The sequence below is a fragment of the Amblyomma maculatum genome, chromosome 1, assembly GCF_055883805.1.
Source record: "Amblyomma maculatum isolate TAMU_Amacu chromosome 1, ASM5588380v1, whole genome shotgun sequence".
NCBI lineage: Eukaryota > Metazoa > Arthropoda > Arachnida > Ixodida > Ixodidae > Amblyomma > Amblyomma maculatum.
Window position 1 is genome coordinate 302624869 of NC_139344.1, and position 24916 is coordinate 302649784.

At 46.3% G+C, this 24916-nt stretch overlaps 1 protein-coding gene and 1 pseudogene across 2 annotated transcripts in view; one reads left to right on the forward strand and one right to left on the reverse strand.

The window, feature by feature from the left end:
• Positions 1-24916, forward strand: part of LOC146206949 (casein kinase I) — an 89624-nt gene that overhangs the window by 56636 nt on the left and 8072 nt on the right. Inside the window, exons 4-5 of one of the 2 annotated variants that reach the window (XM_084580973.1) lie at positions 2970-3068; positions 7876-8389. In XM_084580973.1, coding sequence (XP_084437099.1) covers positions 2970-3068; positions 7876-8389 — 613 coding nt within the window. The remainder of the gene's footprint in view (positions 1-2969; positions 3069-7875; positions 8390-24916) is intronic. The other variant, XM_084581429.1, reaches the window with a different exon arrangement.
• Positions 12338-16238, reverse strand: LOC146206951 (uncharacterized; annotated as a pseudogene).

Below are 24916 nucleotides of genomic sequence, written 5' to 3' on the forward strand. Positions count from 1 at the left end.
GAATGGGATGATCAACACATGCTTATTAAATGCGTTGAAGAAATCTTGTTACCCCGGCATGGGCAAGAGTTTTGAAAGACAAGTGACAAGAATTGCAAAGGCCGGTTATCAGGAGTCGGTTATTAATGAGGCCAGTTGCCGGGTACTGAAGAGCCTTAAAAGAATGCACAGACTGAAATCCCTGCCCAGCATGGGTGAGAAGAAGAGGAAGGTTGCGGTGGTACCGTATGTGCACAGAATTTCACATGGCCTCAAAAATGTAGGCAAGAGGTATGGTGTTGGCGTCGCATTGACCGCCCCGCTCAAGATGAAGAGGATTTGCCTGGCTATTCAAAGGCAAAGAGAATCGAAGAAGCAAGAATGTGGGGTGAAACATAGAGACCCATTTGTTGGATGCAAGACAGGTGTTGTGTACAGGCTTCCACTCTCTTGTGGAGCCTGTTATATAGGACAAACAGGACGGTGTATTGATAAGAGACTACAGGAACACCGGAACAACTTGGAAAGTGGCAAGGACAAAACGTTTCTGGTATCACATTGCCATTCATGTGAAACAATGAAGAAGGAGAAGAAGTGCACTCCTAAGTTTGACCAAGTTAGGATTTTGTATCGCCTCAAAGAAAAGATGACGAGAGAGATAGTAGAATCATATTTTATTTCAACGGACAGTAAGTGTGTCAGCAAGACTTCTCTTGCTCTTTCAAGCAAAGAGGTGTCTGTTTTGAGTAACTTTTTGTGCAGCAGGTGAACCCAGGGGTTGTTTCACGTGATTGTTTCGTTTTCTTCATGTTTTGTTTTTTCTGGGCCTTGGAGTAAAGGGCTTAGGCATAGTTGTGAGTTAGCGCTTGTACTGTGGCTTTCTTTTATTTTGTCCTTTGTCTTCGTGTTCGCGCTGTTTAAATTTCCAATAAGCGTGCCAAGTTTCATTGCTCTACTATAAAAATTAAAGAATTTCACTTTGATCCCCATGTCCCCCTTTAACCGGTGCAAGACTGATAGCACCCGTCTGACACCATAGCCTTTTATGGGCGTTGGCTGGGACCGAGCCAACGGAAATACTTATCTCTACTTCCAAAGGAAACGAGTACAGTAAAACCTCGTTACAAGAGACACTCAAGGGACCCGAAAAAGATGTCTCTTGTAAGCAAGGTCTCTTGTAACCAAAAATTCTAAAAGCACTGTGTTGATCAGTTTATTGCACATCAGCATATAAATGCATTCACACGCATTAGCAGGGAATTGTAATGTGATGCCAGTGATGCATGAAACAACGGGGTCGTTTTGATTTCCCAATAATGGAGAAGCACTCAATCTCAGTTCCTGACATATACAACACAAAGGATGCTGATATGGAACAGAATTTAGCTAAGGGAATCTGAAGTGCATCATTTATGAGTTGGTACGCTTCAGCTGCATTGTATGAGCACACCTGAGTTGTGTCTCATCTAAATAGTCAAGAATTTATTCCAGGGACCTGAAAAAGTTGCCCTTAGTAACCGAGTGCCTCTTGTAACCATGTCTCTTGTATGCAATGTTGTTAACATGGCAGACATAAGGAAAACCAACCAAACCATTTTCAAGTGTCTCTTGTAACCGAGTGTCTCTTGTAACGAGGTTTAACTGTATTTAAACTGAGGTCACGCGGCCGACACAGCCGCAGTCCCCCGGACATTGCGCTGGTCATGGCACTAATTGGGCCTACCCACTCTTTCATGGTTTTATCTTCTATCCCCGTTTTGGATGTGCGGAGCCTCGTAACTATGCTGCCTCATCATTTGGCAATGTGCAGGGTGCCAGGCCGCTCATACATGGCAAAAGCGCGAATTGACAGGCTTTTTTGTACACAGACCTCTATGGAGCTTGGCTGAACCAAGTAGTTTCGAACCTTAATGTCAAATGCCACCCATTGTATTGCCTACAAAAAATACAAGCCAATCCTGTTGAATTAAAGGACTGTGCGAAGGGCATGCGCACATGGTCAAAATGGTGCCAACGCGGCAATCTCTTGCTGGGCCTTAGGAAATTTTTGTAAACTAAGGAAGCCTTCCTCAATTTAAAGCTAGCCACAAGTGAAGAGGAAATTAATTGCAAGACAATGCTCTGCGCACATGGCATAGCACTTGCAGCAACCAACCTATTCTTTTAGTTTGGGCTTAGACCTGAGTGTAAGCACAGCCTTTTCTCATTTTCGTGTGAATATGCTCGGATACTAACTTTCTTGCCTTAGAAGCATGTTTTTGTTTCTTGTCAGGGGTGAGATGCCCGCTTCAACATGTCCATTGGGAGTTGGTTTGGGTGCTCGACTGCTGATGATTGAATTCCTTGGGCAAAAAGCGATGTCAGTGCATGTTTCCTGGTGGGCGAAATTTCCTCCTTGAGTCGCTGTCGGCAATGCCGACTAGTTGCGGTGCAGGAGTAGTGGGGCCTGTTCACTATTGGCTTTGTTTTGAGGCATTCAGGAAATGCACTTGGCTCAGGAATCGGAAAATGAGACCAGCAGTGTGCAAGCATTGGCTGGGTGTTGAGCAGATAAAGCCAATGACACCCAAGAATGGGATGTCTGGCAGGCAGGGCCAGCACTCCACCACAGCGAGTGATCAGGAATATGAAGACCTACCCTGGACCAAATGTTAACGTGATAGCAAAAGAAAGAAACTTGGCGCCCACACACAATTCATCTTCTAGTCTGTCATTGTGTGTTTTGACAAGGATTTGTTGTAGTCTCCTACAGGGCGCACACGATATGTGTCCCTGCACATGCCGCACCCTTGTATGTTTGGCCTTAGCAGTTTGGTAAATAACTTTTGCTGGCCTTATGTGGGATATAACTAAGGCTTGGACCTCTGCTGTTGTATCAGAGTTTGAAAATGGGATAACACTCAACGTGAGCATTTTGTATCAATGTGTATTGTTAGGACAGTAATGAACGTATTCCTCTTTGTAATTTTTGAAATGCACTTCTTTTTCAGATGATTACCCACATTGAATATGTGCACAATAAAAATTTTATTCATAGAGATATCAAGCCCGACAACTTTCTCATGGGAATTGGTGGTCATTGTAACAAGGTATGTTGTCATTATGGTTGCATATTTATGTTGCAGGTCCAGTGCTTCGTTCTTGTCACTCAAAGTTCCAAATGGTTATGATGCACTTCCAGAGACCCAGAAGCACAGTGTGAGGGCAATTGTGCTGCCATCACTAGAGCTAGACCGGCCGCATCGTGCAATACACCAATGACCTATTGCATTGTTTTGAGCATGAACTGGACCTGGTTTCAATCCCAGTTGTGGAGGCAAATATGGTGCGACATTCCAAAAGCGAAAACTGGAGAAGGGCGTGCCATTAATGGACCCATTGCCCCTCATTGAGAGATTTTATTGTGGTGAAACGTGGCTCTGCCACTCAGCACTGTCTGTGAGGTAATCAACCACTGCAAAACCCTTTGGTGGGATAAAGTCAATCCCACAACTGTGGTGCAGGGGGGTGCCAATGCAGAAGCGAAAAAAACAATGTTGTACCATGTCTTGTGCCCAACTGACTAGTGTCAAACCAAGCTGCCTGTAGTTTTGGGGTGCACGCACATCTCAGATCCAAGCAAGTCACTGAGCCATTCCCGCATAGCACCACCACTTGGAATTATCCAGCCAAAGTTACGTCAGAAATTAAGCTTAGTTACCAAGGATAGGAACAAATATCTGGCAGCACTTGTGCATGTGCTGCAGTGGCTTGGTGGTTAGGGCGCTCTGTGACGCGGGACCTGGTTTAAATTCCGGCGGTGGAGACGCAAGAAGCCCTCCACTATTAAACTCATTGTGTGCTGTTGTCAAGTCTTTGCCAAAAGTAAGCAGTCTACATGGTTTGCTTTTCGCTTGTGTTCTAAAGCTAACATGGATTCCCAGAGGACAGCTTCAGAAGTGGTACGAATTCTCTCAACACACAGCCTGGTTACTTGGCGAACTGTAGCCCTTCCTGCCTGTGAGGAGCAGTTTCGCTCTAACATTTAAAATGAGCACAACATGTAGAGTTTTTAATTTAATAAAGCATGATTAGTACCTAAAGGGGCATTGTTTTATATGTATATGTACAAGTCTGTGACTTGCAAAATTTTGTAATATGCCTAGTGCATATTACAAGAAACGCCTGAGAGTGACCGCTATTTTGAAATACTCGTGTGACATCACAAGAGACGGCAGTATCAAAGGACATGTCTCTTTTTCTTTGTGGACAAATGATGCAGTGGTCGTTCCTCATGCAGAAGTGCTTGATGAACATGTTACTGAACAAAAACGATATAGAGTAAGGCATATTTTCTTTGGTATAGTTAAGGCACGGTCACAGTCAGTGGGGTGCGCGGTTAGGTTCCTTAGCTGATATGAAAGAAGAAAATATTGTTGGTATTGCTAGCTCAGCTTGCATTTTATGCCATGCGAATGAGCAGCATACAACCAGTTATATACAAAAGCTATGTAAACAAGCGCGTTGGGGGTGCAGTTGTAATCCGCAAATCAGCGCGTTCCTGTGTGCTTTTAGAGCTCGCTCACTAAATACTAAGCGGTGTATGTCGAAGCATTCGCTAGTTATTTGCTCGACGAGCACCAGAAAAACGCAAGCTTAGTCTCGATCAGGATTATGTTGCGTGCGGGTGAGGCGAAACGGCGGCTGCTGTGAAGCTCTTGATGTGGTCAGTGAAAGCGCATTTCAATCGCATTGGGTTTTGTGATGATGGGACTGAAGCGGCGCATGCTTTCCTGCACTGGCCGTGACCAGACTGAAGAGAGAGTTTTGCAGAAAGGCTTTACCAGCCAAAGACGAAGCTTGGCTAACATCTACGCGCATCTAACAATACCTTAAGAGGTGCTGCGTTGTTAAAAAGTTTTGTCTGCTTCCCTGATGTTGCAAGCTGTGCTCTCGCATCAACGTAAGCTTCTTTGGGTTTTTCTTTTAGTTTTTGGACCGAAAGAGCGACGTGCAATAGCTCAGCAATCAGCAGCATAACGCTAACCCATCCCCCCTTTCCTAGCATACACGGCGGAAGGAAACATTGGACATGCACTTTTTATGTGAGAGAGCACTTGCTAAAACAAGCTAACTCTCACAACATACAAGTAATATGCTTCTGATTTCTATGCTTAAGGGGGGACACGGGTCTTTCAGGCCAAAAAATGGCGAAAAAATCACTTTTTAGAAAATGTGATTTGCGAAATCAGTAGCTCTTTATTTACCTATCTGCTAAGTTTTTTATCTCTAGGGTCGGTATTTTAGTCACAATGCCAATTTACATAATCGATGTCGCCCAAATTTGGGTCGAAATTGACCCCCGAAACAACCATTTTCTGCGAGGCGTAGCTCCCATTTTGTGCGTGGCACCGTAGCCATCTTGGTTTCATTCGAAAGAGCCGCCTTTCGTCTTCAAATTGTCGCCTCTGCTGTTTACATTCACCCATTGGTCGCATAAAAAATAGTAAAAAAGAAAGCTTGGCATTTGCAATCCCATTGGCTTTCGGGGTGCACGTGACGATAAGGCGTCACCGTATTGGTGGAGCTGGCTGACGGCGTCTGCTTGGCGCGCCCGAGCCGCGGGGAGACTGCGGAGACGTAACGCCGACTGCGCTTGGTTCCGAACCGCGAGGTGCGTTCACGGCAAGAGTTTGTGAAAAAAGTGAAAAAAATAGTTGATTAATCATCTCAAGTGATGCTCTGCCCCGGCTGTGCGCATTCAGGCCGACAAAAGTCGTGCGCCGAACGATCGTGTGTACGAGCCTGAAGTAGGCCTAGCGTGTTCCCCAGCACGAGAGACTGCTACTGCCAGCAGCCGCACCCGCCGCGACAGTGATATCGCAGGCCGCACATGAGCAGAAAGATATGCTCAAAACAGAACAAGCTTGAACTTGCGCCAACTCCAGCAATGAAGCGGTAGACGGATTGTTTCCGTGACGATGATGGCAGCGCGGCGGACAGTCCGCTTGGCGAGGCGGAGTTCACGATCGTCAGGTCTAAACAGTTTGCCGAGATTGGCGAAGGGTAAACCATACAGCAGTGATATTGGCATTTAAAAAAGTGAACGTGGATAAGAAATCGCCGTCAAACTTATTCTCCAATGCATAAACTGTGGGACACGTTGTCTTCGTACAGCTCGCCGCGCGTTTGCGCCGATCGGACCTCGTTCATATTCCTTAGTGAATGCACTTGCTTCCCGTGCAATGCAGAGCACTGGGAAGCAGCAAACAGCTCCAAATTACATTTCTTTTCCGCAGTAAACGTTCCTCACCGCGGTCTTGATGCGAGGACGTAGCAAAATGACGTACGTAAAAAAAAAAAAAACAAAAACAAACGCTGCCTGCATGTGACTTGCGCAGCCGAAAAAGTGACAACTGAATGTGCTGCAACTGCAAATCAAAATAAAAGAGGCGACACTTGGACGTTGGAAAGCAAAGAGACTACGTTCCTGGAGGTTTCTGGCCATTTTAAATTGTAAATGTGAGCATTGCACCAGTGAATGTCTGTTAAATATTCCCCTCTTTCTTTTTTGCTCTTTTCTCAAAACATGCATTGTCGACCACTTGCAGTTTTGTGGCCTTAATATCTCGACACCTATTGCAGATAGAGTAATAATTTCTTTTTTAGCATGAAGCCAAATATGGTGGAGCACACAATGGTGCAAGTAGATTTTTTAATTTCTTGTTCACAATTTTTAAAATTGTTTTTTTTTTTAGTGACCATTATATGCTATATTTTGACCTGTGAACTTTGTTATGCAATAAAACAAGAAATAATTGCTTAATCAAAAACCTGCTTGCAACATTCTGTTCCTCGTGTTTTCTAGTGTTCAGCAATGTGTTCGTCTGAATTTTTTCTTCAGTGGTCATTTTGTAATTGTTCTTGTAAGAATTAGACTAATTGGTGTAATTATTTCATGAAATAATTGGATGACAAAAGAAATAATTGCAGTTTTGGAATCTGCACAAAAACCTACACAACCTACCAAGTTGCATCAATTTTGATTGGTAAATAAAGAACATAGTTTTAAGACCAGTGGCCTCCCTTAAATAATACAGCATAAGCCCGTCGACTTCGGCTTCCTCGGCAATCTCGAGACGGAAGGTCAGAACAAGTCCAGTTCTCCGAGGATCGCATATTAGTATATGAAAGCTTCTCAAAGAAAAGAGAATATGCAAATAAAATCTTTTTTGCTGAAAAAAAAAAAAAAAAAAACTCCACGGCTATTGTCCACGACATACATGCAGGAGTGCAGCCGACACCGCAAATAGGGGGCATAAGCTGTTGTGGCCTTAGTGGCCAATGGTTGCCAGGCCAGCAAGCTGCATTCGATATAATAAAGCTCATTTTAAAAAATATTTACTGCACCACATAAGTTCAAATTTGGAGGAATTACAATTTCACGTGTGGAGTGAAATGCAATAAATCAGTTCATGCTCAAATGTTGGCTGTCATGACATCTTTAAGTGCAGAGTATAAAAGAAGAGGAAATTCTAATTTCCAATGGAGTTAGTCTCAAGCAGCTTGTTTATTAAAACTATGTAGGGAAAAGATTTACACAAGAAATTCTTAAGAAAAAAATTTTTAAAAGCTTCAAGCTTTTTCCACTCAGGTAGCATGAAAAAAGATTCTGTAGAGAGCTGCTGTGGCTCGATTGTCTGGCTGATAACCGCCGTTACTGAAACTGTGTAGTCTGCATGCTAACTAGGCCGTTCTTCAACACATGTCAGAGGTGGCCACAGGACGGGTCATGGCGGCCACTCGGGGGCACTATCGTTTCTCTGGCTAGGTCGTCAAATTGGAGCTTAGCTGCACCAAGAATAAATTATTGAAATTTTAATCCCATGTGAAGCACATGTGATTAATTTTGCGCAGCTCTTCCTGATCGACTTTGGGCTGGCCAAGAAGTATCGCGACAACCGAAACAAGCAGCACATCCCCTACCGGGAGGACAAGAACCTGACGGGCACAGCTCGGTATGCTTCCATCAATGCGCACCTGGGCATTGAGCAGAGCCGCCGGGATGACATGGAGTCCATGGGCTACGTTCTCATGTACTTCAACCGAGGCAGTCTGCCCTGGCAGGGCCTCAAGGCAGCCACCAAGAAGCAGAAGTATGAGAAGATCAGCGAAAAGAAAATGTCCACACCAGTAGAGGTGCTGTGCAAGGGCTTTCCAGCTGAATTCACCATGTACCTCAACTACTGCCGTGGGCTGCGCTTTGAGGAGATGCCAGACTACAAGTACCTACGGCAGATTTTTCGCATTCTGTTTCGCACACTCAACCACCAGTATGACTACGTGTTTGACTGGACCATGCTCAAGCAGAAGGCTGCCGCCTCGGCTGCTGCCTCAGGTGCCATGGCCGGACAGCCGGGTGCCGCTGCCGGTGAGTGCATTTTTATAACTTCAGTGTGGAGGCTGGAAGCAGTTTGAATCTTGTCACACGGTTCACATTGCATCAAGCTTTTTGTCTTACGGTGCGTACCAGAAATACAGGCTATTTTAGAAGAAAACGAGCACACGCGTGAGTCAAGCCTGAAAGTGACGCCTCATTTGCCACTGTCGTCAGCTTACCAGTTGAGAACGTAGCAAGTGATCACACGCTGTCAACACCACCCTCCCCTTTCACCTCGCATGACTGTCGTTTTACTTGGTTGTGCTAGCGTTGTTTCCTACTGGTGTCATGTGCTCTCGTGCCTATTCTTCAGTGAAGGGGGACGCGGGGATCAAATCGCAAAAATTCTGCAAAACATCAAATTTTAAAAAAAGATCAGATTCGGAATCTACAAGGCCTGTTCAAGCACATTGTAAAAAAGTTCTGCTGAAAATGGCCTCAAGGTGAGCCTAAAAATTATTTTTGCGACCGCTGGTAGCAAAAAACTGGCCGAAATGTATGCGAAAATGGTCGATATTAGAGTGCAATAACTCCGTGCCAGGGGCTCCCGAACCGGGGGGGGGGGGTAGGGGGGCGGTCGCCCCCTCAACTTTTATTCTGAGAGGGCACCCTCCACCTACCCACTTTCCGACCGCTCACACTAAAATCAGACTTTTATGAGTGCTAAAATAACGTTAAAATGTAGACTGTGTTGTAAATGAGCTAGCATGGACTGCCGCCAGTTTGAAAACTTTTTTGCGATGAACTAGAATAATACTAAAAAAAAAATCGGGTATTGAATGACTGACCACAGTTGAGGATCAAGAACCAGGGGATTGAAAAGGCCATGCGCGAACTTTCTTAACTCAAGTGTATATTGTTCGCGTGTATACTTTTTTTGGGCAGTTTTTTTTTATATATATATTTCATACCAAATTGCCCTTTTTCATTTCTATGCCCAAGTTCCTTTCGCTGGCAATTACTATAATTTAAAATATCGTGTGGGCTTTTGTACCCTGCGTTTGGCATACCGGTAAGCATACATTTGTTGAACAATTTATTTTGTATTACTCTGTCTTGGTAGTTTTCGAGTTTCTTTAGTGAAAGCAATTAGAAGAAAAGGTGAAAAGCTCAGCTGATACAATCGCGCAGCGGCACGGATATGCCCCGACGCACTCGGCGAAGATCACGATGGAGATATGTCGCGAAAGGCCGACCCGCCCTTGGAATCGAATCTAGGAAGTGAACCTGAAGACCCGGCGCCATCAACCAATGTCGCAGTGCAGTGCCGACACGGGGAAAGTTTCGTTTTCGCTACGGCGGGTGACGTTGATGCGGCGCGAGCTCTCGAGTACGACGGCGAACGTTTGTGCAACCGGAATAGCACCATTCCATGGCACCTCGGCCTGAAATCGATTCCCAGCAGTTAATTCGAGGTCCCGGCTCCATCGACTAGCCGCGTATCGCGATGCGTGATGCAGTTCTGATACGGAGAAACTTCCGTATTTGTGATTGCGAGTGATGCGCTGCCAGGCTTACGGCAAATCCAATTCGCACCATTCAGGTGCCTGGAACCGCTTTCCGTGCCCTCGGAAACAACCCAGAAGGAAGCGTGCAGCGTAGCGATACAGTATTTCAATGCAGAGGCGTTTTGATGGGCGAAAAGTAGCTCTGCAACTTTAATGTCAGTTTTCTCAAAAGTGCCTTTTGACCCAACTGTCCTGCTTGCAGAAAGCGTAGCACGGCAAGGGCTTGATCGATTGTCATGAGCTTTGTTGCATTATATTCCTTGGTAATTTCTTTATGCAGTGACATTCCTTTATATTCAAAATATGGTGTCATTCTTTTACTTTTTAGCTATTTTGAAATGGTGAAAATGAGTGCATTATGCAAGCATGGATGTAATGTTCTGTGCAAAAAAAAGTCAAGCTGATAAAAATATTTGGGGAATGTCACTGCATGAACCATTCATATTGTTTTGGGCACGTCGAGATGTTAGGAGGCGACGGTACGTCGTAGCCGCAACAGTTCACCGTCAGGGACACACTCACAGGAGAACCAGACGTAGCTGCAGCGTCGTCTTTCTCCACTAGCCCAGCACTTCGTCATCGTCTCTTTCACTGCGTACCGTAACAATACCCCCCCTGCGGAAGAAGCACAGTCCCGGTGCGGAGACTACACAAGTGAGCGCGAGATATAAGGTTTGAGACGGGCGACATGCACAACTTCTGGATGATGGTTTGCAGGAGAGTGGCGGTTCACAGGGATAATCTCGTACGTCACGTCGGTAAGTTGCCGCAAGACCTGGTAAGGGCCCACGTAGCGGGGCAGAAGTTTCTCGCACATGCCTACACGTCGAGCAGGGAGCCAGAGGAGTACGAGGGAGCCAGGAGGGTAGTAGGCGTCACGGTGCTGGAGATCGTAACGGTGCTTTTGAGAACGCTGGGACGCAAGAAGCCGGTCTCGAGCAATATGACGGGCGGCATCAGCGCGGGTGATGGCATCAGAAGCGTAACTGCAGGAGGAATCGTCAAGAGGCATTAAGGTGTCGAAGGGAAGTAGAGGGTCGCGGCCGAAGAGTAGATAAAAGGGAGAGTATCCGGCGGTATCATGCCGTGAGGAGTTATAAGCGAATGTTATGAAAGGTAAAGAGATGTCCCAGTCACGGTGATGGTCAGAAACATACATTGACATCATATCGGTCAGGGTACGATTAAGGCGCTCAGTAAGACCGTTCGTTTGTGGATGGTAGGCCGTTGTGAAGTTGTGGCGCGTAGCGCATGAGCGCAGAAGTTCATTAACAACTTTAGAAAGGAAGCAGCGACCGCGATCGGTGAGCAGTTGACGAGGAGCACCATAAAGCAAGATGACGTCATGCAAAAGAAAGTCTGCAACGTCGGAGGCACAGCTGGTGGGGATAGCTCTGGTTATGGCATACCGGGTGGCGTAATCGGTCGCTACGGCAATCCATTTGTTCCCTGAAGTGGATGTGGGAAATGGCCCAAGCAGGTCGAGACCAACGCGAGAAAAGGGCTCAGTTGGAACTGCGAGTGGTTGCAGGGGCCCACTAGGGTGAAGAGACGGGGTCTTCCTGCGCTGGCACAGCTCACAGGCAGCGACGTAGCAACGAACAGAGCGGTAGAGGCCAGGCCAGTAGAATTGCCGTCGAACATTGTCGTATGTGCGGGACACTCCTAGGTGCCCTGCTGTAGGAGCATCATGAAGGTGCGCAAGAACAGCAGAGCGTAGATGTGTCGGGACAACAAGCAAAAGGTCTACACCATCTGGGCGCATATTGCGTCGGTATAATGTGTTATTAAGGGGGGACGTGGCATTCGGGATCAACTTTCCTATTTCTTCATGGATTCTGATAAAAATTGGCAGGGTTACTGGTAATGCCTCTGTGATATCACCATAAAAATTTCAAACTGGTATCTCAACAACGTTTTTATTTATAAAATGTTCCTCCTTTTCATCTTGTACCAGGCTTGAGCAATTTACAAAATGAGATAGAAGACTTGTTCAAAGTGCACTGCATTCCAGCATGAATGGATGAGGTCGTGACATTCTTAGATTTTTTTTATTTACAATGTAAAAGTTTTTAGTTTTCATATTTTATGAGCAGACTGTACAACAGGCATCTAGACAGTGAACAACTAGTCGGAACAGTAAGTCAGCAATCGGTGCACTGGAAAACAAAGAATGTCACGACCTGAACCATTTCTCAAGGAATGCAGCGAAAAAAACCGCATCAAAATAGCTTCAACGGTCACGAAGAAATTAGCGAAACAATCAGAGCAAGTGACAAAAAAAACATTACTGAGAAAATGGCTTCCGAAGTTGCACCCTCTTTTTCAATCATCAAAAGGCACCAGGGTTATAGTCTTTTGTGTCCTTTTTAACACGAGGCTTCTTGGATGCCTTGCCTCGAGATTGAAGTGATTTTGCTGCCTTTCTTTTTCACAAGATGTCCTTTTCCGCTGCTCTGCGAAGGGCATGTTGGCCAGTTTGCAGCCCAAGTGTCGCACAGTACTCTGTGTAAGCACAGCGGGTCCCTGCATTGAACTTGCAAACTGCTTCGTTGAGAGCCGTCTCTGTTGCAGTCAAAGATGCATTTTTATCTTTTGGCAGCAGCGACCAAATTACTGAATGAAGGCTTTCAGCCGCATTCTGGGTTTTTTTCCCAAGACATCGGCTGAGGAGCTAGACATCAGATAGCCGCTGATAAACAGGCAGCAATGCATCTTCTACATGCCTTGCAAGCTGGTAGTTGTGGGAGGGCAGAGGTTTGCCCTCTGCTTCTGCAGCCTGGTGTTTGCACCAACTCTGTGGTCCTTGGGGGCAAAGTTCGTGATGTGGGTGCTCATCGGTAGATGTTACGTGGTAAAAAGTTGCCATTACAGCTTTCTGCATCTCCTCAACGTTGTCATGATCGTGCAGGGACTTACCATAGTAATTTGTTAACTTCTTAATTAAAACCTGAGTGAGGCCACCTTTCCCACCAATAGGCCGACCCTTTTTGCTTTTTGTGACGAGCACGCAGGGCTGTGCCCATCCTTTTCTTGACATGATTGATACAATCCTCCTTTGTGAAGGGGATAAAACCATATGTCTTATCTTCGCAGAGTGATAAGAAGGTTCTGCTGTCCCCATCACAAACAATGTTTGTGTAACGCAAACCATGCTTTTGAAGGGACCTTCTAAATAAGATTAAGGCCCAGCAAACCATATCATATTCAATGGACATTCAATGAACATCCACCAATAGATATCTGATGTCCATATGATGTTCACAAAATTTGATATTATGTTAACATAACATCCATGGAATGTCCATTTTGACACTTGTGGACCCCCATATAATGCCCACAGCATGTCCACACACAATATTGATGAGACATTAAATGATATTGTGTGGATATTAACCAATATATTTTTGGTGCTGTGAGTTGTGCATTAGGAGTATCCTAATTTATAATAAGCGAGTAATTGCTCAATAATGTCCACCTAGGCACCATATGGCTCCACCTGGGTGGATATTATTGAGCAATTACTCGCCTATAAAGTAGGGTGGGTGGACTATAGGTGGACGTTACTGTGCAGCTACTACCATCCTGCAAATATACTTCTCCTTGGGGAATATACCATAAATACATTTCGAGTACACTATAAGCTTAATTTATTTCATACTTTGCAGCAAATGCTGAAAACCACCTAGAAAAATTGTTGTACAGTCATGTTTATTTGGTCATTTATGTTTTATTTTGCCTCTGTGATATCAGGTCCGGGGGGCACATTGATGACCTGTAAATATACAAATGCACATATATAAATATATGCTCAATCCTAACGGCAGGATATTTAACATAAACATAAAAAAGTAGAATGGTGGGTATGATGCGAATGAAGCATGTTCATTGATGCAATCTGAGCTTGGAAAAATGAACTCAGCAGCAGTCGGAATGCACTGGCAGTATATCCTAAACAAGCACAGCTGTGGAGACAGCACTCCATTCTTCACAAAATATTTTGAGGAGCCATGGCAAAAACTCGTATTGTAAACACACTGCAAGAAGTGTAATGACAGCCCTTTTATTATAAACCGAAAAAAAAAAAAAAAAAAGTGAAATGGTGGGTATCCTTGAAGGAAACTATTCATTTGTGTAATTACACTAACAATATACACATACACAACGTAAACATATGCTGGGCCTCGCAAACAGTGGAAAGGATTTTGATGCAATCTTCCAGTGTTCCCAAGGCAACATTCAGATTAAATTAAAAAGCAACATGTGTAAGAAAAAACATACAAGGCCACTAGCATATCAATAAGTATGACACGACTTACATGAAAGGAAATTTCAAGGGAACACCAGAAAAATTTAGACGATGTTAAAAAAGGATTAAATTGAGAACACTGCTGATGACTGCCAAACAAGAGTAAAAGCATAGCAAATTTAAACATAAGAACTGTAACAGCTATCAAAACCCAAGCCCTTGAATGCCTGCCATAATGTATTCGAGAGTAACAATGAATGAGTGGCTCTTAGCAGTTTTTCACCATCACAAGACAAGGCCGGAACTGCCTTCTAGAGCTGCGCTAGGAAGCTGTCCACTTTACTAATAAGAGGTAAGGTGTATGGTAGGCGGCGGGACTGCTCTGCGAAGAGTTTTATTCAAGTTCAGGCTGTTCTAGACACCCAAAATCGCATCTGATTGCCTCTAGCTTGGCTGCCCTCCCTATTGAACAACAAGTCCCACACGTGTGTTGCTTTCTAGAGGCAAAGAAGCGTCGCTGAGTATTTTGCCCGCATGGACGGTTCAATCATCCTAGCTCGAACTAAACGTCGTGTATTTTTAGGGATGTATGCCCCTAAACGAAATGATAACCAACTGGTAAAATCACCGCCACTAAAATTGCACAATACCAGAAACGAACCCTAACACTTTGTTTTCCAAGCAGTAACATCAACACTCACCATTTTAGCTGTTCTCCCGCACAGTCGTCTGAAGCTTGGCCGAATTTGGGCCCGGGACTACGTGAAGCACACAACAAAAAGGCCGCCGTTGCGAGAAAACACAAACACGCGGAAGAAAAAATAAACACAAACGAACGAAGCTAAGGCGGCTGCCATGGCTATGCTGGCGGTGGCGCTAGCGGCGCGGCCGATGGCGATGACCGTGTCTACTAGGCTGCCAGCTGATAGAGTTTTGTGGTTGGTTCTCGTTTTGGAGCTCTGGCTATCTCTGGCGTTTGTGACTGTGAGCACAACGTGAGGAGTCTCTACAAAGTTTAGTCTTCCGCACGTGTTGGCATGCATGAAAAAAAAAAAGAGGGCAAAAAATTAAGTAAACATCTCTCCCCTGTATAAGAGAACACATGCGCAATATGTTTGTGTTTATAACTTCAAGTTAAATATATATCCACTCCTAGCATTTAGGCAGTTTACCCAGATTTTTATACACTGAAAGAACATCCACGAAATAATATCTTCAGAATATCCACTAAATGATTATCTTCATCGAATAATCCTCTCAATATCCACACAATATCGACAAGTGACATTGGACATAAGGACCATTTGTGGACATCCTCTGAATATTCATGGTTATCTGGGGGCCGCTTCAACTTCCATTCTGCCAGATTTAACATCAGTGTTTTTTTGGCAGATGTGGGATGCTTTCCACTCTTCATAACCGTCATCTCCTTCTTTGGGGCCCACCGTGCATCCGTGGCACCGATTTGAAAGTACGACACACTCGAGCACCAGTCCCGTGTAGAACTCAATGACCGTACCAACACCTATGTGGGACGTGTGGCCACGTGTCAACCATGTCCCATCATAGACAACTGTAATATTATTAGAAAGGTGGGGTCCATCTCGCTGTAAACAGCGCGCACAGCTGCCGCAGCATCAGAAAAAATTTTGGCAGCAGCTGTCTCACTGGCCGGTCGGAATTCAGATTTGAGATGTTTTTGAAATATCTTGTGGTGTAACCCTCTGTGTGAGACATTCATTATCGACCAGAAGTCGTTCAAAGCTGTTGCCCCTTTGCCAATGCTTTTTACAGCTTGTATAGCCCTCAAGTTAACATCGAAAATTCTGCGGCCTTTTTTCCGCGGTGATGACCACTCCTTTGCGACGGTACCGCAGAAAGCGCATGTTAACTCCAATTGTGCTGCCAACCCAAACCTTGTTCCCAGCTGAACCGAAAGTCCTGGTTGAGAGCACTGCTGGCACTTGGCATTGCCGAGAAGCGCATTTAGGGCCGTGACTTGTACAACAACAAACTCGTCCGTTTGTTCTGTAGTAGCAAGCGCCTCGCCGTCACCCGTCAGTTCCATTTTCCGCGCGGTCGCGGGCACGAACTCAGCTTTGCTTGCACTTTCGCGACGGCTTCCTGCGATGCTTCTGGCAACACAAAACGCGGCTCCAGGTGCGCCTGAATCGTGCGCCTGGTGCTCGTGGACGGCGTGGCGTCATCGCACGAAGTGCCAAGAGAACCCACAACATGCGCGGTGCCTTCATCACTCGATGTTTCTGACAAAAAACGCGGCTCCAAGTGCGCCTGAAGAGTGCGCCCGGTGCTCGTGGACGGCGTGGCGTCGTCGCACGAAGTGCCAAGAGAACCCGCGACGTGCGCGGTGCCTTCATCACTTGATGCTTCCGGCGATGCAGAACGCGGCGTAGAAAGTTCAGAAGTGGACCCCGTGCTCGCACACGATGTTTCGTCCGCGTGTGAAGTGCTCGGCAGCGGCTCGGGAACGGCGCCACCAACACTCGTAGCCGCGCACGAAGTACTCGCCTGCGCGGCCGTAACTTCGTCAGTGTGCTGCACAACAGAAGTACTTGAAGCAGAAGACTTCTTCACCATCGGCGATTTTCGCTTACGGGTGCCATAGGCACGTGCCGTCTTGTACTTCAGAGGTCGCCGACCCATGATCGCCAGTGAAAGCCGTATCGGAAACTATGCTCCGTGCGTACTGACAAACATGGTGGCCACGTAATCCGTTTTCGAAACTATGCAGACAGACAGGTCGAGCCGATGATCTGTGTGCAAATGACAGCCGCGCGAGCGCCGCGAGCATGGCGAGCAGCGGAGTCGCCGAGTCAAGAGGCGCGCGAAGCAGACGACACACCCGCCAAGGAGACCAATTGCGCAGCGCGCTGCTGTCACGTGGCGCGCGCAGCCAATCGGAAATTACCGCGCAACCTTGAAACTTTTGCTTTTTATGCATTTGTTTCCGCGCTGAGGAGACCGCTGGAGCGGGAAATTTGAAGTCGGAGGAACGCGCTTACTTCACTTACTTGTACATTCACACATTTGCAACGTAATTATCAGAGCCCAATTTTTACTCCATGCAAAAGCGCCTATGCTTACCAAATGTTTTCCTGCAAATGCCAAACGATTAGACGCATCGATCAGATCGCGTTCTGTCAGATTTGGCATGTGCTATAATTTGTGAATTTTTCCATACCAATGCAGTACAGTGGTTTTGCTTCATGTGGTCAAACGGAAGCACGTTCTTTGTATACTTCGAAATTCTCACATGCTTCTAGGTCACTTTTGCTAACATGATCGGACACCTTTCAGACCACAGGAAGTCGAGTTGCTTCAAAACAAGGTTCAAATATAAATGCAACAAATTGGACGTTGAGACGGCGGGTGAGTGGACGCCTGGGTGACACGGTATCTACCTTACTCGAGATAAGGGCCCGTTCTTTTGGAAACGCTCTGCCTGCTGACGGGCTTTTAGAGCGTTAGCTCTGTTGCTCACTTGCGCGAGTGGCGCGTTTTTCTAAGAATCGTGCCCCCAACACGTGGATGTTGTTCGAGAGAGGGCAGCTTTTGCAGCTCTTCGCGCACGATGCTTCGGATAAGTTCGCGACGGGCTTCCCTGTCGTTTCCGGCCATTGGCAAGCGGAAGTCTACGGCAGTGATGTTCGCAGACTGATCAAAATGTACAAATCGCTGATTCAAGGCACGCTTGATGCTTGTTGCTTCTTTCGTAAAATCAGCAACAGTACGTGGAGGGTCACGTACAAGGCCAACGAACAGCTGCTCCTTAACGTCTTGCATAAGGTAGCGCACCTTCTTTGCCTCCGACATGGATGGATCCACCTGGTTGAAAAGGCGAGTCATTTCTTCCACAAACATGGCGACGCTTTCATTAGGCCGCTGTGCTCGGGACTGTAGAGCGAGTTCGGCCATCTCTTTTCTTGCATCGTTGCCGAATGTTGCGAGCAGCTGCCGCCGGAAATCCTGCCAGGTGGAAATGGTAGCCTCATGGTTTTCGAACATCTTGGCGGCGTCTTCTAGTGCGAAATAAACATTCTGCAATTTTCGCTCCTCGTCCCACGCATTAAACACAGCGACCCGGTCATAGCTGGTCAGCCAGTCCTCAACGTCTTCGAACTTGTCGCCATGAAACGGCGTGGGCATACGTGGAGTGTGGCAGATCAGCTGCTGGGCACTCACGGGAAGCTGAGTGGTCTGAATTGCCGCTGTAGTCATCGTGGTTCGCGGTGGGGAAACAAGAGGACCACACTCGGGTGCTAAGCCTCTCAAGCGACGGCTCGCCTTGTGCACAGGTGTCGTGTCCACGGTGTGTAGATGGGCGTAGGGGGCAGCCAGAGGCTTTTCGTAAATGGGATCTACCCAGCACCTCCACCAAAAATGTCACAGAAGCCAGTGAAACTGGTTCAGCAGGTTTACTTACAGCTAAGTAAAAGCACCGGCAAGATCAGGCACGGAACCGACTGGCGGGCGAGCACCGAGAACGAAGAAGACGAGCGCGTGCCAGTCTCCCGAGCTCGCCACATGGCGGCGCCAGTAAGATAACATTGTGGCAATCCTGACGCCGGCCGCTTGAGTTGGGAGCCCATCTCTCGCCTTTGTGTCATGTGGGGTGTGACGTCACGCGCTGCGTCGTTGCTGCGACCGCGCTACGCCGACCGCTTGAGTTGGTAGCCCAGCTCTCACCCTAGTGTCACGTGGGGTGTGACGTCACATCGTCACATGGGTAAGACGTGGCTACCGGCCGTGCTACACTGAAGGCTCGAAACCTAGAGTAGTGTTGCTTTCGCAATAAAAGGGGCAAAGGGCAACATGCTTTAGCACTTATGTCAGTGTATCATAGTCCAGTGTGGCAGTTAATGTTACTCCGAGGTATTTTATTTCATCTCATTTTTCTTGTTCGTAAACTGCACATGACAGCATTTTGCTACATTCAAATTTGTCTTCTATTTGATGCACCAGGAGCAAACTTTTTCTAGATCAGACTGTAACATGACTACCTCATCTGCTCATGACACAGGATGGTATACAACACAGTCATCCGCATGCAATCTCACATTTGAAATGAGGCCTTCAGTCTAGCTATTGATAAAACTGAGAAACGGGTGGACCAACCCTTAGGGCACTTCCGACGAAACGTTAACTGCTCACGACATGACACCATTGAGAATCACTTTCTATTGCTTTTTGTGCAAATAACCTGGTGAGCCAACTCTGTAGTGAATCAGGAAGATCAAGAAATGACATTTTATACAAAAGCAAGTAATGCTGGGACAATGTCAAACACCTTTTGAAAAATCAATAAAAATGACATCTAACTATACAGCTGTATGAACACAGACTACCGCACCGTAGCAGTCACGTGCAGAATGTGCCATTAACTAAAATGTAAATTTTGTTAAAACCGTAATTAAGAGTGTTAAAATAGTTTTAAATAGAATGAAATGAACAAATAAAGTAAGCAGATCTGGTGTCTGCTACCATAGATACCAACAACCATTTCTGCCTGTAGCTGTGCTGCTGATGGCAGCTCCGCTACAAGTATGGTGGTGTATTTAGATGTGTGATTTTATGTTCTGAATGCATTTTAGCAATGAATCAAGCTAGATTAAATAAAAGCAGCTCTAATTTATTGAAACAGAAAACGTAGGCCGCCTTAATTGCTATGAACATCAATACCTGTCTGTGTGACGCTGTGGCTTAATTGCTATGAACATCAATACCTGTCTGTGTGACGCTGTGGCAGTCATAAAACATAGTATATTCATTCCACACGCCCCAAAGAGGTGTCATTTAGCATCAAGGAAAAGACAGTATGACACCACCATCTGCTAAAACCCAACAAAATATTGTTTCGAAGAAGATCGGCAGTGGCGGGAGAGGAGTGCTCGCACTAGGCCAGCCATTAAATCATCATTCACCCTGTCGCCATGTTGTGCAGTCTTCTTGCTTGCCACCTTGTAACATTTCGGCTGAAGATGCAGTGTATGTCATCTCCATCCTCATCGTAAAGCGTCGACGCCATCCGTACGCCAGGACCATTGGCCGAGAGCCCGGGGATATCGTCGCGCAGCTTCGCCCCAGCCCTTCCTGCCCAGACCTGACCGGCCGCAACTACCGCCGCCCCGCCCCCAGCCCGGATCTGAAGACTGGAGCACAGGTGAACTGACCAGAGACAAGATCAGAGCAAAGACACGAACACGGAACCCCCGCCCGGCCGCCTGATGCGACCTCGAGCCATCTGTCCCATGGCTGAAGAGCTCCAGAGGAGGCGGATCACCCAAGCATAATTGTGGTCATCGTCATTGTGGTGGCAAGCACATCATTCTCCTATCTTTTCTTGAACAGCCTCACCGTCGCGTCACCACCGACTTCATTGAGCCAATCGGGATGATCGCTCGGTGGCCCCGGGAAGTGTTTTGAAGAAGAAAATCTGCAGTGGCGCGAGAGGAGCGGCCAGTCGTTGAATCATCATTCACCCTATCGCCACGTTGTGCCGCCTTCTTGCTTGCCACCCCATAACAATATAAATTCCTGGTTAAACAACAAGTTCTTGCCTCAATACTGCCGCCAGGTGGTAACAGGGAACTGAGAAAACCGGGAATTGTCAGGGAAATTTCATGCAGTGGGAAAAATTGGGGAAATGTCAGAGAAACCATCAAAAATTTTGCCAAGTCAGGGAAAATGACACGATATATTCTGCAGTGCATTTTTAAGCTGGCGCACAGCAAGTATGTTATTCATGCAGATTTAAAATTTTTTTTTGTGCTGTCTTGCCAGTGCGTAGCCACCACGCCGGCCGCACCGCAAGGCGAGACACGATATGTTACTTTGACGCCAGCGCATGGCTGAGCTGCCACAACAACCAATACGCACGTGGGGTGGGTACTCAATAAAATATGTGGAAGCGCTGCGTGAGAGTGGTACACGACAAAAAGCAGGAATAATCGTGCTGGTAGTGGGTAGCGCGAAAGCGATTGGCAAGCTGTGCTGCAATGTGCTCAATGCACAGCCATATTGGATTGGATTGGCTCAGCTGTTGCAGGGAGGGGGGGCTCACGTGCACTGAGGCTGGCAATAGTGAGCTTTTAATTTTCAGTAAACTTCTGACGTTCTTAATGGCCATTAAAACTAATGTCAACCTTTTAATTATTGTAAATTGCAGAATATGATTGATAAATAGCTTTTTATTGTGAATTATTCGTATATGCTCCTTATCAGCGGCTACATTTTTGAGCCTCTTCACACGTCGGGGAATTTGAACTGAAATATAGGGAAAAACTTGGAAAAGTCTGGGATTTTTAAAACAGTAGTTTGCTAGACACTCTGGGTAAGATCTGCCAGAATACGCAATGTTTTTATACTCGTCTCCAGTAGTAGGCCCCTTTGTTCCTTTGTAGTCGAGAAGTGGCTGTTCTGGTTGGTTGGGCATCCCTTTAGCTTTGTTGCTGTGTGCTCGGGAAATGGATCTCAAATAAGCATAAAAGGCCAGAATCTGAAATGAAGGCAAGCTGCTTGTAGAGTGCTAAATGCCAGTGCTTTGGTTGAACAAAAGAAGACGTTGATGGCCCTTTGTTAAGCCCTGCGCATGTGCAAGGCATGAATTAGATCTCTGCACTGCCTGCTAGGGCGCTTGACTGCTGTGCCCGAGGATGCAGCTGCTTTTAGGTGGAGATGAAAAGCAAGGTGGCCTGTGCACGTTAAAGAACCCCAGGTGATCTAAATTTCCAGAGACTTGCACTCAAGAAGGTTGCAATGGAATTGCTGGAGTGACAGCCGCCTATACTGGCGTATGCGCGAAGCCTGGCCGAGAGCGTAACGGCCATCTTACCATAGACAAGAAAGAGTACCTAGCACACTCTTATAGATTCTTTGAGCGCTCATATTTGTGGATCAGGAGCAGATTTATGAGTGACCCTTAGAGGGGGTGGTTAGACGGGTAGCTTGTTTTATTCAAGGAACAAATGTAGTACTCTTTATTAAAATATTTGGAGTTTTTGTGGCATATATGCCAAGCCTGGCCAAGCGCACAACGGCCATCTTACCATAGACAAGAAAGAGTACCTAGCACACTCATATAGATTCAGCGCTCATATTTGTGGATCAGGAGCAGATTTATGAGTGACCCTTAGAGGGGGTGGTTAGTTGGGTAGCTTGTTTTATTTAAGGAACAAATGTAGTACTCTTTATTAAAATATGTGGAGTTTTTTCTTTTTTTATGTTAATTTTTTGCTGAGAGGAGGTGGTTCTATTTCAAAATCTTGAGAAAGTAAATACTACATTTATAGCACAAAGCAGGCGAGAACAGAAAAGATAAATGTGCACTCAGTGCTGTACTTGTTTCTGGGTCTATTTTGCACATTGGTTTTAAACTACCGTAAAATTCCGAGCAAGCGCCTCCCCCCCCTCTCACACGTCGAAATTACCCGAAAAGTGGAGGGGGCGCTTTCCCGGAATGGGACCGAAATTCAAGATGGCTGCGACATTTGTCTACCAAAAAAAAAAAAAAAAAAAAAACTGCGCTTATTGATTCAAAATTTTTTTTATCTTCAACAACATCAAGTTTATTAAGCGAAATAATTATGCCTGCTACGTCAATCACTCTCAAAACCATCGAAAGACTCCTCCAGTCAGTCGCGAAAACAAGTTCACAGCATTCTGCTTGAAGTCCCCCCCGGTCTTCTGGCGCCACGGCTCCAATATCTACCAGTCCACCATGCAGGTCGCCTTCTTTGGAGCCATCGAGTGCATTAGTAATGCCGCAACCATTGAAGGAGCGTGCCACTGTTTGCACAGCAGCCCACGCCTCGGATACGAAGTCAAGGACATGCTGCCGCGACAGCTTCTTCAGGTTCCCCTTGGGTGTCCTCTCTTCTTCACGCATATATTCCTCCCACAAGCGCCGTAGGGTGGACTTAAAAGGCTTATTCCAGAACACAACGGCCGGCTGCAGGATGCTTGTGCACCCCGCAGGCACGTAGAGCACGTCGGTATCGCGCTCCTCAAAAGCATTTTTGGCAGCTTGCGTTTTATGAATTGGTGCCTGGTCCAGTACCAGTAAACGCCGCACGTCATCGACGTTTGGGCCCCAGACTCTCGACAGCCACTCCTGCATTTTTTCTGAAGTCATCCAGCCATTTCTCGTGGCGGTGAGACGAACATTTGCTACGAGTGAAAGAAAAAAAAAAGCATTTTGATAGAACAAACTCCGAGACGACGTAATTTCTCGCCCCACTGAAGAAAAATAAATTATTCTCGCCTTGTATGCGAAGGCTGGCAAAGGCCCTGGCTGGAATTCTCCCACTCTGTTCTTTGAAGATAACGAAGGCCGGGAGCTTGTGGCCGCTGGCGCGTGCGGCTAGGCAAACCGGGAAGCCTCGCCGGGCACATCCAGTGTTTGCTATCTGGATGGTGCTTTCTCCGACCACGTTCGTCCTATTGGCCGGGTTGTCTATTCGTACCATCGTTTGATCCATATTGGCGATTTTGAACAAGGTGTAGTCGTTGCGCTGTCGTAAGGAGTTTGCGGCCGACCGAAAAGCATTTGCTGCCTCCGAAAATTCCTCAGGCGTCTTCTGGCTCTTGTTCGTAGAACGGCGCATTGACACTCCGAACCGCTGCTTCCACTGGCATGTGTAGTGGCTGGAAGCTACAAAGTTTCCCAACTGCATGCCGTTTGCTATTCTGACAGCCTCTTCAGACAGAAGCCGGTTGCTAACGGCACGCCCTGCTGTTCTTTCGCGCTCGAAGAGTGCATCGTCCACGGTTTCGCTAAACACCGGCGCGCTGTTACTTAACTTTCTTCGAAGTTTTCCTTTTCCGTAGTTTTGCTGCAGCAACTTCTCGAAATTCTTGTCCCATTCCCGTATCTGTTTCCGGTCGAGCTTGAAGTGGCAAGACGTTTGGTGCACATTCTTTCCGTTTTCTCGGTGCCATTGTATAACCTCAATTTTCTTTGCCACTGTGTAGGAATGCATTACCGACCTGACAACGTCAAAACAAGACAACAAATGGCTAGTAGCAAACGGGTATGGCAAAGGGGCATGCGAACGGCTTGAAAAGCCGGATTGGATTGGATTGGATTCTAGGACTGGATGGGGCAGGCCAGTGCTGCCTAGGCGCGGTGCGTGCTAAGGGTGGGGAAGGGAGGGGGGGGGGGGGGCTTTTTTGGAACGGTGCGGAAATATGAAATTAACAGTGAAGTTAGGGGAGGGCCCTTGCGCGGGTAGGGGCGCTTGTTCGGAATTTTACGGTAAGCCAATGAGCCTTCTTAGTGGTTTTGCGAAAATGTAGTTTATTTCAGCATTTCATAAATTTCGGCTCTATTAGTGAGCGTCACCAGCAGTGTGTAAATAATGAATATCCGAGTCAAGCTTTAGCAAGTGTTATATCGTTGTGTAGCTTACGTCAAGAATAGGCCTTTACTAATTGTGTTGCAATTATTTACAGTTAATTTTTTAATTATGATTAAAAAATAAGCTGTATGCTATATTGTCATTTGTAATTGGATACCTTAAGTTGAGTGTAATTGCTCTGAGTTAATTGTAGGCTATAACTAATTAACATTAAATATTTATGTGATTAAAGGTAGAACACTCAGCGTTCATCCAGCTCCTTTGTCCGTGTACAACTAAGCAGCGCATCATTTATAAGATGTTCCAACTAGCCCAGTCCCAAGCACTTCTTAAACCACTGCCAATTTTTTTCATTCATCATGTGGTGGATTCTTGCCCAGTGCTA